Raw genomic sequence first — 15545 nt, 5'->3', positions numbered from 1 at the left:
AAGTTTGCTCTCTATCTCCACCTGCTGGTAGATGGACACAACCCACCAGTCTATGGATTGATCAGCTTGATGATATGGAAACCATGTTTTAAAACAGTTTTGATGTAGTTGCAACACACACACACACACACACACACACACACACACACACACACACACACACACACACACAGACACAGAAAAACACACGCCATATATCAGTTCCAAATTCCCTTCCAATTTTTAATTTCTAGACACAAGACATAAATATCATTGTGTACTATTGTATAACAATGTAAAAATCTCCTTCCATCTTTAAGAAATTTGGTTTTAACAGTTGTAACATGTTGTAGTCTCTGTGCAGCATAAATAATGTGTAGGAATTAATTTTCACCTCTCACAAGACTAAAATGTTAACACCTGTCACCTTCCACCACAACAAAAAAATTTGATTGATAGACTGAAATCTTCTTATATCTTCAACAATTGAAAATGCATTAACAATTCAAATAGGTTACCCTATAGTCCCAGTACATATTATTCTCATAGCACTCATACTTAAAGTCCCAAAGCAGGTAGTGTAATCTTTAAAGTATTAGTGCTTTGAGAAAAAGGAAATATTTATTATTTATTGCATTTGTATCCCACATTTTCCCACCTTTTTGCGGGCTCAAAGTGGCTTACAATACATTATGAATGATGGAAATTACATTTTGTTACAGTTCGGTTATGGATTACATTGTGAAGAGTTATACGAGACAAATCAAAGTATCGTTAAGGAATATATCAATGGAAAAGAACATTGAAACATTGGAAGGAAAACAACGAGAAACTAGAGGGTCTGAGGACAATATATAGCATATAAAAGCGAATAACCTATGGTATACATTTTCTGTGATTAAGGTACGAGTGTGGTGAGATTTCAGGATTGAGAATTCATAAGTGGATGTGTTGATGTATAACGGAGCAGTGATTGTGGATTTTATACGTTTTGGTTCTTTCCGTAGGTTTTATCAAAAAGAGATGTGTTTTCAGTAATTTGCGGAAGTTGGTTTGTTCGTAAATCGTTTTCCTTAGAATGTTTTCCACTCAGCCAGCAGTGACACATCTTGCAGAGCTGTAATGGTGACAAACAAACATGTGCCATATTGGAAAAGTCCGAAGACAATATGAATATTCTCTTAGTCAAGTTTGTTACAGCTGTCAGGTGGATTCAGAACATAGAACCACATGTCAGATATGCATATCCATTAGTAATGTGCTGTAACTCACCCTTCTGAAGAAACTCCTAAAATCAAGTACCAAACAGTTTGCAGTGTTCCCAATGGATGTAGCAGTACAAAGTTTGGGTTCTGCAAAGTACAGGCGATTGGAACAATTTCTAATAAATTTTCAAATAAATCAATGTAGGTTATTTAACCTATTAAACATGTGCAATGCAATAGGATCTCCTCTATCCAACAATGTCCTCCAGAGACAGAAGTATTGAACATTTTTACATTGAGTAGTTCAGTAATCCTCAAACCCCCCACTCTAAGACTGTGGCTGATGAGATAGGTAAACTGCATTGGAGCCAAGCTGACACCAGATGCAGGCAGATGTTTGCTTACTTGATAACAGGACAAAGAAAAAAAAGTTACAGGAATCATCACTGTGATTGGAAGAGCTAAGAAGCTAAGTAAAGCTATCAGATAGGTGTGAAACACTGGTGCCAGACCATGGGTGAAGCACCAAATCCTGAAATTCTACCTGAGCTGATATCATCCTTCTTGTTCCTTCCAGTTAAAATAGGAAATATGACAGTCCATTATAACTGTATAGATGATTACATGACAAATACTATTAAAAGGGGGGGAAAAAATCAACCCTTCTAACCCTTCCATAGCTTTATTTCAACAAGGTGGTTTAAAACAAAGTTTCATAAGTGGAAACAGCTTGTTCAAAACACTTGTGTTAATAATCATAAAAGCAAATAAAACTGGTTACTTCAATGAGTGTGCCCTTCATATTTTTCCAAATTTCCACAAGGTAATAAACATATATGGGTACTGTTGGAATTAAACCATGGAAAATTTTTTATTGCTGTAGCATAGGTTCCTCACCAAAACAGACCCAGATTTCAGAACCATGGAAGCTCAAGTGCAGAAGAATGCAGTTTTTAATTTTATGTAAAGCCACTTCCAACATAGGCATTCCACTCAATGTAGAAAAATATATAGAAACTAGAAAAAAGGCCCGTTTCTGACACAAATGAAATGGGCGTTAGCAAGGTTTTCCTTGGAATGTGTATGTTTGAGAGAGACTGTGTGTGAGAGAGAGAGAGAGAATGTGCGAGTGTGTGTGTGACAGAGAGAGAGTGAGTCTGGGTGCGAGTGTGTCTGTGAGAGTGTATGCATGAGAATGAGAGTGTGTGCAAGTGTGTATGTGAGACACAGTGAGTGTGAGAGATTGTGCTTCACACAGTGTGTGTGAGTGTGAGACAGAGAGTGTGAGAGAGTATGTGTGCGATACACAGACTGTCTTTGAGACAGAGTGTGTGTCTGTGTGATAGAGTGAATGTGATACAGTGTGAGACAGTGTGTGTGAGTGAGAAAGACACTACTTTCCCCCCCCCCCTCTCTGGTCTCAGGTCCCCCCTCTCTCTGTGGTCTCAGGCCCCCCCCCCCTCTGTCTGGTCTCAGGCCCCCCCCTGCCCCCTCCCTCTCTGGTCTCAGGACCCCCTCTGAGGGCTCAGGACCCCCTTCCCCCCTCCCTGTTGTCAGTACCCCCTCTCCCTCACCCCCCTCTGGTCTCAGGACCTCCCTCACCCCCGCTCTGGTCTCTGGACCCCCCTCTGGTCTCTGGACCGTCCCCCCTCCCCATGCAGAAGCATGATTTTCAATTCAAACCAAACTCAGCTTACTCTTTCTTTGATCTGTGTTGCAGTGGCTGGCTGTTAGTTACTTTTTTGTGTTTATCCGCTTTCGTTTTTTTGGGGCGCTTTGCAACTTTTTTGTTAGCTGCTGCTGACGGTTTCTTGGGTCTCTTTGGACTCTCTTTCACTTCCGTCAATGCCGCCTTTTTCTGCTTCTTAATGACCGGTTTTTTGGTGCGCTGTTGTTCGTGTGTGGGCGTGTCTTCACGACTGTTTTTTTGGAGCACTGTTGTTCGTGTGTGGGTGTGTCTTCACGACTTGTTTTTTTTGTTTTTTGGAGCGCTGTTGTTCGTGTGTGGGTGTGTCTTCACGACCATTTTTTTGTTTTTTGGAGCGCTGTTGTTCGAGTGTGGGTGTGCCAAATTACCCATCGATTGAATTATTTTGTTGATTGAAGAAGTTCAGGCAGGTTTGGCGGTTGTTTTTTTTTTTAGTCCGTTAGTGTTGGCTGGCGCTGCTATGTTGCGATTGGGTACTTTCGCTGCTGATGCACCCGGAAGTGGGAGACGTCATCATTTCAGGAGATGGATACAGAAGCACGAATGCCTCAAGGCTTATGTCCACGCAGTCAGCTTCAGAACGTTGGAGGTGCGTTTTATTATATAGGATAAATATAGACAAAGTGAAGGAAATAACAAGAAAGCCTCAGCGGCTTTGTAAAAGGGGACCTTACACATTTATAGTTTTGTAATTTCACACTCAACAGTCTGCATTTTCTCCCTTGTTCTCTTAATTTGTGGTATGTATCTATATGTTTTTGACCACCCTTTTTTTATTTAGTTTTAATGCAGGTTCCTGGTGTATTGAACCCTTCACATGTGAAATGTTGCAGGATCCTGGTGTATTGAACCCTTCACATGTGAAATGTTGCAAGATCACAATAGCAGGTTATTTAGGTGCTCTAGGGCCTGTCCTCATAAGGACTAGCTATTAAGAAAGCCTTTTGCTGATGTTTGTGTTATTTGTAAAGTGTGTTCCCTTTTTCTAAAATAAATATACTCAGGAGGACTACAGGGGTACACTGAGCTGGGCACACCCAACCAGTTGGGTTTTCAGAATATCCACAATGAAGATGCATTAAGAGAGATTGTCATATACTGCCTTATTTCTATATAGGCATGAATCTGCCTTGTAGATATCGTAAAAACAGACATAAGATTGCTAATGTAAAAGGGGAGGGGAAGGGATTATGTATGGCACTTTATTGCATATATTTGTGGTTCACATGGCTAGCAAATCTGTCTTTCTTTACCACAGCTTGTTTTCTGATAGTTTGCTACTTCCCGTTCCTAGCCATATCATCATGGGAAAGTGGGCAGTGTATATCAAGAAATACTGCAAGAGCTGGGAGAAAGAGGCACTCTTAAAAGACTGGATAAGAAGTGAGCCAGAAGACGACAACAAAGCATATTGTCATTTTTGCAAAGTTGAGATACGTGCACATCATGGTGATTTAGTTAACCATGCCAGTATAGCCAAACATAAGAGGAATGCAACGCCGTTTTCAAATGCTCGGACTTTATTTGATATGGGCTGCCAGTCAACCACTATCGACAAATCGACCAATATAGCGGAGCTGAAGTTGGCGGCACACGTTGCGTGCCATTCCAGTATTGCAACGATTGATCACCTAGGTGAGGTTGTCAAGGACATTTCGGGCAAAGACATAGCTATACACCGCACGAAATGTTCTGCACTGATCAAGAATGTCCTTGGCCCTGCAGTCCATCAAGAATTAATTTCGGACCTGGGCGAAAATGACATGTCTTATTCCTTGATCATTGATGAAAGCACAGATATCGGCCTAGAGAAGCAGCTGTGTGTGATGGTGCGCTTCTACAGTACTTCCTTGAAGTGTATTACCACCACATTTCTAGGAATATTAGCCCTTGAGACTGGTACTGCACAAGGAATATTCAGTGCCATAACCAATTTCCTTGAAGCAAATCATCTTCAAATAGACAAATGCATTGGCTTAGCAACCGATGGCTGTAGTACCATGTGTGGCAGAAATAATTCAGTAATATCAAGGTTTCGCGAAGTGTGCCCCAAAGTTGTACATATAAAGTGTATTTGCCATTCAATTCAGCTGAGTTCTTCACATGCGCTGATGGTGATGCCAAGGAACATTGAATTCATGGTTGCTGAGACCTATAACTGGTTCTGCCATAGTACTGTTCGCCAGCATAAATACAAACAGATATATGAATGCATTAATGTTGGTGAAGAACCACTAAAGATCCTGAAGTTCTCAGACACTTGCTGGCTGTCCATAGCTGCTTGTGTTCAGCGTGTGCTTGAACAATATGACGAACTGAAGCTTCACTTCCAGGTAGCGAAGGATGAGGTACGCAGCTACACTGCTGAACAGTGGTATCAGATGTACAACACACCACAAAACAAGCTGTACTGGATATTTTTGAGGCCCATACTGCAGGAAGTCAACCGAGTGAAGAAGCTATTTCAGTCTGATAAAGCAAGCCCTGTCCATTTGCTCGACGACCTGATGACACTGTATCGCACCATGCTGCTGTGACTTGTGAGACCGACCACATTCACATCGTGGGGAGCAACTCTGATGTATGAGTTGGAAGACAGGTCTAAGCATCTACCGCTGACAGCGATGAACTTTGGTGTCGAATTCCAGTTGGCGCTGCATGACTCTCGAATCGAACCCGCATCTGCCGAACACATTAAAGAACGCTGTAGAGATTACATATTTCAACTTCTGAGGGAAATGCGGCAGAGGCTACCGTCAAATGTCCACCAGCTAGAGTCTCTGTCACATCTTGCACCAACTGTTGTCCTTGGAGCCCTGAAACCACAGCTGTCGAAGTTGTCATTTCTACCTCTGTATAACGGTAGTATTGGAGATCTGGAGCAACAGTGGCTGCAGATCAGCACAGTGTTATGGCCAACCTACAGTGACAATCAGATCGAGCAATTTTGGGTGACTGTAGCAAGTCACGCTACAGGAGACAATGACTTGCTCCACCTAGGGCATTTTGCCCTATGTATGTTGGCTTTGCCTTTCAGCAATGCAACTGTGGAAAGAACCTTTTCTCAGATGAACCTTATCAGACAAAACTGAGAAACAGGATGCGACAAGGCACTCTGGAAGCCTTGTTGCATATTTGTAGCTACATGGGGCGCAAAGGAATATGCTGCAATGAGTTTGTTCCTACAGATCAGATGCTGAGTTCATTCAACTCTGATATCTATGCGAGCACAAACCAGGAGGAGGATGACTCAATACCCGATGACTATTTTGCACCTTCCTGAAGCAGATGCTGGAATTCTGTAATGCTCTGAAAAGCAAGCGTTATTGTTTGCAAATTGACTTGAGCGTTCATCATGTGCCCACCTGCCTCGGTGTTCCTGTGTTCCAAGTTACATCTAGCTGTTTCATAGCCTGGTGAGTACTACTTTCCTTCAATCTCCTAGTGGGGCGATGGAAACAGGGTCTTTGCTGGGTCTCGGTAAGCAAGGAAGGTCGCTCATCCTAGATTCCCTCCTATTGCAGCCTCTTCAGCTTTCCTGCGTCAGAGTCCAGCGTGGGAGAGCCCAGTGTTGTTCCTGCAGCGGAGTTTCCAGTGTTCCTGCAGTATATCGTCCAAGGCCGTAAGAGTCCGGTGAGTACTCTTCTTGGAGGGGGTGGAACTGGGGGAGAGGGAGGGTGTCGGTAACGCGACTGACCATTGGGTGAGACAGTAATCCTTTATTCCCTCCTGTTTCTTTTTCAGTTCGAGTTCCTGTGCCTGGCTGCCTCTACGTTGGTGTTCAGCATTCCTATGCCTGCCTCGGGAAGGGAGTTCAGCACTCCTGTCTGTGCCAGTTCCATTTTCATCTGTTTCAGTGTTCTTCTAACTGTTCCATCCTAATCTGTTTCTTTTTCTTTCAGTTTCAGCGCTCCTGTGCCTGTTCCTGCCTTGGTGATGGACAGTGATCCTGTCCTGGGCCTGCCTTGGTGTTCCTGTTCCTATTCCTGGGCAGGAGCAGGAACACTGGGGCAGGCCTCAGTGTGTACCCTGTTCCTGGGCCTGCCTCAGTGTTCTGTTCTTGGCCTGGGCCTACCTCAGTCAGCATTGCTGCTTCTGTTTTTTTTCAGGTGCTCTGTTCCTGCCTCAGTCAACATCCTGTTCCTGTTGCCTCTGCATTTCCTGTCAGGATCTTGATACTTAAGCTAAGTTCTTTCTTAAATTAATTTTAAAATATTCTCAAAAATGTAATTTGAAAAGTATATATATATATATATATATATATATATATATATATATATATATATATATATATTCTCGAGTTCCTCATTAATGTTCATGATTTCCTCATGAATATTCGTGTCCCCATGAATATTAACATTGGGCTCCTTTTGGCCACAAATTGGGCTGGAAATTTTTTTGCCATCTGGCAACACTGTTTGGTTATTTATTAGCGAGGTGCAACAGGAGGGATCTTGTGCTGCATGGCGGATGGATGAAAAGGGTGGGTCTGGGCCCACCCATAGCTATGCCCCTGATTACTTGCCTTTTCCAAACCCTGCCAACACCTACAGAAGGTGATCTCTCCACAGGAGAAACGGAAGACAAATATACGAACAGTGGATCCAAAAGAAGTCCTCTCACAAATGATGTTTCCCAAACAAGGTCTTTAATTAAATCAATAAAACGACCCGACACGAATCATGTTTCGGCCGTAAAGGCCTACATCAGGGGTCTATCGACCTTTGATGCAAAAAACTGGTAAAACAGATGACTCACAGTCAAATTGTCTATTGACAAAGATATTGTGTCCAATCCGCCGCTGCACAAGTCTCCCTGTCCCAAGTAAAGAGGCGAAAAGGTTTTTCATCAAAGGTTGATAGACCCCTGACGCAGGCCTTTACGGCCGAAACACGATTCGTGTCGGGTTGTTTTATTGATTTAAATAAAGACCTTGTTTGGGAAACATCATTTGTGAGAGGACTTCTTTTGGATCCACTGTTCGTATATTTGTTTTCCAAACCCTAGCATGAAGCACATTACAATCAGGTACAGAGGATACTTCCCAGACCAAGTGGGTTTACAATCTACAGCTGCCACGTAGTGACATACTTTAAGTATTAAGGTGCAATAATGCAAGTGATATATATAAACAAACCCTATAATGGCACTTGTGTTAATGATTTAATGTGTTATTTAATGTATGATAATAAATCTAGCCTTAAGTTTACACCAGAGACAATGGAAGGTGAAGTAATTTGCCCAAGTTCACATGGAGGTTCCACTCCAGAGCTAAGGAACAGAACCAAACAAATCCATCTAGTGGGTAATTTTCAAGACTTTACCTACGAGAAAAGCTTTCATTCACCCATCCACGGGTAATGGTACACATACTGTTCACCATACAGGTACTTTAACCCACATCAAAAAAAGGAGTAGTGATGGACAGCCAAGAGAAAGTCCATACATTTTCCACCTGCTTCAAAACAGGTCTTAATGTAAGGTGGTTACTTTAAACTCCTGTCCCCCAGAAAGTAGGAAACGTACTTGCAGGTCCTAAAACTTATTCCACTAATGTGGTCTAGGTTGGAACATAAGAGTCCACAACAACAAAGATCAGAAAGTTTACAAATCAGAGGCAGAGACCCCTGGTGGAAGATTTAAACAGCAAGAGGCTGTGCAATTATAAAGAAAACATCAGACGGGAAAAAAAACCCCCAAACTGTTAACATGAACAGAACACAGACACTCTATGTTTATGTTTCAATCATTTTTATTCAAAACTTAAGGAAGAAGAAAAGTTAACATCATCATGTATGAACGTCTGATATTTTCCCCCCATGTGGCTAAACTAACACATAGTACTTCTACCCCAACAAATAGGACTTAACCTTCCCTCCCATTCCCTTCCCCTCCCACCCCCCTTGTTTCCCTTGCTATGGCATCAAATGAACATAATAACGCAGGGTACAGGGCAATATCTAGAAGTTTAACAGTCTACTCCTGGCAGTTGGAGTCAGAGTATTCCAAAAGGGAGTCCAAGTGAGTTGGAAGCGTACTCCAGTCGTTTTGAAGTCTGTAATTCCCATCCTCTCTACCCGCAGTAACGTTATCATACACAAACACCACTGCGATACTGTAGGGTAGATGTATGTAAGCCATTCTGAGAGTATTGCTTGTTTAGCCACTACAATAGCTTTGCGTACAAAAGCGGTAAATCCTGATGGGAAAGGGTGTATAAGAACAGGATGGCCCAGGAGCAGCGCCGAGTCATACTTCCAGTCCACCTTCCACACACAGACACTCTATAAAGTAATTTTCAAGGACAGGTTGAAAAAGCTTAAGCCCAAATCCAAGTTCAGGTTGGCAATTCAAAATAGTAAAGTCCGAATTAAGCATAGCCAGCAAACCTATCATAGGAGCCAACTTTTCAAAATTATTGGGGGTGCTAAGCCTAGTGGAAATAACCCCTCGGACACATACAATGAATTTTCTCAATACTGGGGGTGCTCAAGCACCCACAGAGCCGGCTTCTATGACCTCTATAAAGACATCAAAGTATATCTGATAAGTGTAACTGAAGACTACAGAATATTACTAGAGTTCCCTATGAACTACAGGAGCTGATGACATTTAACGTCAAGAGAAGAGCCGAGGAAAAAAAGTCACACGCATTCAGATGTACTCACACCAAGCACCCTTCCTTACACGCATTCGAGGATCACCCACCCCTCCCCATGCTCTGCCATCTCTCCTCCATGTCCGCGATACGGCACCCCTCCCCATCAAACTCATACCCGAGGTCACCCACTAACAATCCCATAGCTCTCTTCTCCAGTGCCCCGTCCTCTATGAATGATACACACACAACTTCTCGCCCTCTGCATGCCACCTCTGACAGAAACGTGAAGTTGCGTCAGAAAGCGTAGCATGTCTGAAAGATTGAAACTGGAATCAGTTGACGATGCAGCAGTGCTCCGTAGAAATATACCCATGTGTAGTTGTTTTACAAATAGCTTCATTTTCATAGTAGAAAAAAATACAAGCCGCTGTCAATTGCAACAAAATACATTTTGTGACTGATACCGCTCCAGTACAGAAAGAAACAACATGGGCATGTTGTGCGAATTAAATGGTAAATGCTCACGCACAATCTAAAGTATTACAATCAGTATGAGCAGGTGGGCAGAACGCTGGAAGTATTATGGATTGATTTAAATGAAATGGAAACACCACCTTAGGAAGAAGTTTGGAGCGTGGTCGAAGGAGTATCTTATGCAACATTTGAATATATGGTTCATAGGGTACCAGCGTTTGAATCTTACCAAAACGGTGTGCTGGTGTGATAGTAATCAAAAAGAGCTCTTCCATGTGATATATTCAGAACAGCCGCACTTACCGGGGCTGATGCAGAGAGGCTTATACAAAGACTAGCTGTTGAGCCCGTAAAAACGGGCTAGTAAAGGATGGGGGGGGGGGGGGGGGGGGGGGGGTTGAAAGCCTCCCCCCCTGGATAGGTCGCCGCCGCCCCCCCCCCCCCCCCCGGAGTCCCCTCTGCCACCCCTCCACCCGGGCCGGGAACCTGGCTTCACTATTCAAACCGCTGGAACGCAGCACACAGCTCATTTGAGCTGCCGTCGGCCTTCCTTCTTTTCTGCGTGTGTTCCATCCTCGTGTGACGTAACGTCGGCGAGGGCGGGACACAGGCAGGTAAGGAAGGCCAACGGCAGCTCAGATGAGCTATGTGCTGCATTCCGGCGGTTTGAATAGTGAAGCTAGGTACCCGGGCCGGGTGGAGGGTGGGTGGCGGCGGCGACTCCGGGTGGGTGGGGGGAGCGGTGGTGGCAACCCTTGGGGGGGGAGCGGTGGCAACGGCGCTTCCCTCACTCGCAGGTGCGCAGGTTCCCTCTCTGTCATGCCCCCGTCATCACGTATTGAGGCGGGGGCGGGACGGAGAGGGTCTCTACTGCGCATTTGCGAGTGAGTACGCCTCTTGCCATTTATATGTTTGATTTAAGCTATGACCAAGGCCACACACTGATACACCCATATGCCAGCAGCATCAGAGGTCACCTGTTCTATTGGGGCATCATCACACGACGGTGTGGCGATCTCTCTACGTGCAGCCCAAGGAGATTGGATAAAACAGAAGACAGAGTGAGTCTATCTAGTCCATTGTATGAGCTGGCCAGTAGGTGAAGCTTGCTCTAGTTTTACTACACCCAAAACAATAGCAAATGCTAAATTTAATTAATTATTTAGATTTTGCTCACACCTTTTTCAGTAGTAGCTCAAGGCGAGTTACATTCAGGTACACTGGGTATTTCTCTGTCCCAGGAGGGCTCACACTCTAAGTTATTAGAAATAATGGACTGCCAATGCATGGTCCATCTGTAAAAAGTCAAAAGCTGTTCCAGTTGGATAAGCAGTGCCTTAAAAGGGGAGGAGAAAAGGTTTTTTTTTTTTTGGGGGGGGGGGGGGGGTTTCCCCTGCTTATTGCACAGATTTTTAATTTATTTGAAAGCTTCTCAGATGTAGATATCATGAAATAACAATTGAATATCACTAAAACAGCTTCAAAAATTATTGTAGCTGGTAGAAACAGCAATTAGAAGCTCTGTATTTTGTGCTAATTTTTCTACAATGTTCTATACAATACAGATGGCCAAATTTCAGTTAGGATATCTTGTTTCCTAATGGGTTCATCTTAACTGTGGTTGTAATCTGCCTTGGGAAGCCTAGTGCTATAAAGATAATGGAAAATATTGAAATTAAATGGAAGTAGATTTAAACTCTCCATTCATTGGGGCTCATGGAATCACATCTTCATCTGTTTTGTAGAAGTTTACCTTTTAAGATGCACAGATGGATTATTCTGTTTTGAGCATGTTTCAGGGACAAGTGGTTTTGTAAGTCAAAATAAAAATAAATATTTTATTTCATGGCGATCGCTTTTGTTTAAACATAACTAAAGGGGCTATAAGCCCATAATGCAATCCATTGGTTTTCTTCTATTTTATTCTTGTGATGACTTATACTGTGCAAAAACTGAAAACTCTTACTTCTATCTGGTCAATAATAAAAGGAGCTCATTGTGAACACTATCCACCTAAAACACTGTTCTGTGGCTGTACATGAGGAACTGTGATATTGAGTAAATAAGTGTATGTTTGTGGCCTTAGTCATGCATCCAAACTTTATATAATTCTTTCAAGAAAGCCAGTTAATCATTTAACTTATTAGTGTAACATTACCACAGAGGCATGGTAAATATTGTAATTCTAGGGCCCAGCTAAGGAGCAGGTTATTTTGAGTTAGTCTGCAGTGAGTAGGCAGTGTCTTAAAAGATGAAGGATAAAGGATTAAAAAAAAAAGAACTTATCACACATCACCCCAAGCAAACTCAGGTTCAATATTCAGACAGAATAATAGAATTCAGTTATATCATGGGAGCATGTTCAAAACAGAATAATCCATTTGTGTATCTTAAAAGGTAAACTTCTACGAAATAGATGAAGATGTGATTCCATGTGCCCCAATGAAAGGAGAGTTTAATTCTACTGCCATTTAACTTCAAACATAACTTTCTGAGTCCCTATGCCCCCCCCCCAACATACCAGCATCTCTCCCCTCCATCTGCCCCACCCCCAGGGTCCAGCAAGTGTCCCTCTTTCTTCCCTCACTCCTGTTCCATCTCCCCTGTTGAGGTTCAGCACTTCTCCCTCCCTAAGTAATCATTAGGCCAATAAAATTTTATTTGAAGCTGTATGCAATGCTCCTCTTTTCATTATGGGCAAGAAACTCTATGGATATAATAACAGCTGCCCCAGTCTAGTGAGTGATTATCTAGATCACCATGGCACAAGTCCCTGAAATTAAACAGTTGTGCATTTCTTGTTTAATAAGGTTAGACTAGGCAAAATGTCTCCGAGAATTAAATAAATGAACAGAGATGAATTGAAAGAAATTTTAGTTCTGTAAAGGCAGACTGCTCACATTACTCCTGTACTGAAGGAAGTACACTGGTCGCCAGTGTCACATAGGATGCTTTTTTTTTTTCAAATTCATAAATGGATAAATGCTGTTACTTTAATGACATTTTGAAAACGTATATTCCATCACACTCACTGAGATCAGTATCCACTATGCAATTATGTAGTTCAAATGCCACAGCATAGGATTATGTAGGAACTCGTAATCATGCATTTCTGTTGCAGCACCTCTTTTATGGAATAATCTGCCTGGTTATTCAAGATGCTCTGCTAGTGTAGTTCAGGAAACTATCAAAGACTAACTGTTTCGTAAAGGCCTTTTATAAGATTGAAACTCTAAGAAATTTTAAGGATTTCATTGAAGCTTGTTTTTATAGGATTTAATGTTCTACAGATGTTGATCTCTGCATAGATATGATCTTGTTTGATTGTATGTTTATTTTAATTATGTACTTTTATAATCTGCTTTGGGTAAAGTGGGCTACAAATTTTAAACATAAATAATAATATTCTTTATTCCACTAATGGGTCCTGTCCCTTCCTGAATCCTTCAATATTTCTTTACCTCCGGCAGACAGTATGGTTGGGCTGGTTCTGTAGGTAGGTCTGATCTTCAAGAGCCTGCATCACTGGGGATGGTCCTTACTCTAGTGGAACAAGGAGCTGCTCTCTGTACTACTTGTAGGCCTGTGTTCTTTCCTATAGCTTGGCGTTCTCCTTTCTTGCCTCTTTATATTGTTAAATTGTAAACCTATCTGACCTTACTTATCTAAAGGCAGTATATCAAGTAACAAACAAACTAACCATTAGGCTATTCCTACACTCCAGATCAGGAAGGGATAAGTCACGTGCACCTGTGCCTGACCACTAACCACTATTAGCTGGACCAAACTACAAGCTTTAGGGGTTTTACCTACGATTTTGCAGAACAGTTGAAAACCGTGAGTATTAGGCTCAGCCTGCATAAAATAGGTATACATAGGGGCTCATTTTCAAAGAACTTAGCCTTACGAAGTTCCATAGTAACCTATGGAACTTTGTAAGGCTAAGTGCTTTGAAAATACACCTCACAATAAACTGCTTTGGATTCTTTTGCTGGTACCCTTTGTTCTATACTATCATCAAAACCAGCAGCCTTAGGAACAAAGAAGAGTCAACCTAGAAATGTGCAAAAATAAACCAGTCCATTTAGTGATCAGTGGGTCAGGGACAGATCAATAATAGATCTCAGCCCTACTGTAATTCAGTGAGCTGAATTTGAGGCATGATAGGCTGTGAACAGAAATATGTATGCATATATTTAAGATTTAGTTACCTCTTTTCTGAAGCAAGTCAACCAAGGGAACCTACACAAATAAACTGGACATAAGCAATGTAAAATGATAGTAATGACCATAATAAAACTCTAAGAGCCAGCATAATATACAATTAGAACAGCAAAGTAAAAACTTAAAAATAGTGAATCAAATGATAGTAACAAAAATAATTTGGCACACTATCAGCAACTTTTAGCTGCTGGGCTGAGCCTGAAGTATACTGCCTTCACTCTTTTTGCTTCTACCCAGTCCTACCTCCTTCCTGTTCCCCTTCCGACTCCACCTATCTATTCTCATCCCTCCCACCCACAAACTAAGGGCTCTTTTTCTCCTATTTTTTAAATTGTCCTAACTGCGCTATTAGTGCTAATGGTAGTATATTGAGCCTTTGTAATAAATGAAAGCTATAGGCCATAAACATCAGTAACCTGTTAGGTTAAGTCTGAGACACTGCAGGCTGAAAAAGTGAATCTTTATCTCCTGAAAGGTTTGGCCTAGAGCAGTGATTCCCAAACCTGGTCCTGGAAGCACCCCAGAGAGGTAAGGTTTTCAGGATACCCATAAGGAATATTCATGACAGAGAGAGATTTGCATGCACTGCGTCCACTACATGTAAATCTTTCATTAATATTTACTGTGGGTATCATAAAAACCTGACTGGCTGGGGTGCCTCCAGAACCAGGTCTGGGAACCACTGGCCTACAGCATTGCATAAAAGGAGAAATTAGATCTTACCTGCTAATTTGCTTTCCTTTAGTCCCTCCGGACCGGACCAGGATTGGACTGTTGGGTTGTGCCCGCCTACCAGCAGGTGGAGACTGAGAAAAAACTCTGACTCTAGAGAGCCAATAGGAGCCCTGGCCAGGTGACCTTAGCCTCAGTATTTGAATAACAAAGCAGGAAAGAAAGAAAGAACTTCTGTGCCGTATGGAATCCTAGCAGCCACAAATTCCTCGGCAAAACCGAGTACTAGAGCTCACCAGCAACTCTCACCAGAGAAGTGGTATGGCCCATTTGTATTAGAGCTCGCCAGCAACTCTCACCAGAGAAGTGGCATGGCCCATTCATATTAGAGCTCGCCAGCAACTCTCACCAGAGAAGTGGCATGGCCCATTCATATTAGAGCTCGCCAGCAACTCTCACCAGAGAAGTGGCATGGCCCATTCATATTAGAGCTCGCCAGCAACTCTCACCAGAGAAGTGGCATGGCCCATTCATATTAGAGCTCACCAGCAACTCTCACCAGAGAAGTGGTATGACTCACTTAAGGTTTCATATATATATTCCATCAACTGAGCTCACCAGCAACTCTCGGCAGAGAAGTGGTATGACATATTTAAGGCTTTATATATATTCCAGCAACTGA

The 15545-nt window shown here is 42.5% G+C and overlaps 1 protein-coding gene across 1 annotated transcript in view; it reads right to left on the bottom strand.

Annotated features, from left to right (window-relative positions):
• Window positions 1–763: 763 nt before the first annotated feature.
• The window catches only part of SWI5 (SWI5 homologous recombination repair protein), a 39157-nt gene continuing 24375 nt past the window's right edge, over window positions 764–15545 (bottom strand). The window contains exon 4 of the mRNA XM_030207939.1: window positions 764–1096. Within this exon, the coding sequence (XP_030063799.1) occupies window positions 1053–1096 (44 nt within the window). The 3' untranslated portion in view covers window positions 764–1052. The remainder of the gene's footprint in view (window positions 1097–15545) is intronic.

Source organism: Microcaecilia unicolor, chromosome 6 (assembly GCF_901765095.1).
Source record: "Microcaecilia unicolor chromosome 6, aMicUni1.1, whole genome shotgun sequence".
In the NCBI taxonomy this organism is placed as follows: Eukaryota; Metazoa; Chordata; class Amphibia; order Gymnophiona; family Siphonopidae; genus Microcaecilia; species Microcaecilia unicolor.
This window is presented reverse-complemented; position numbering and strand designations above follow the sequence as displayed.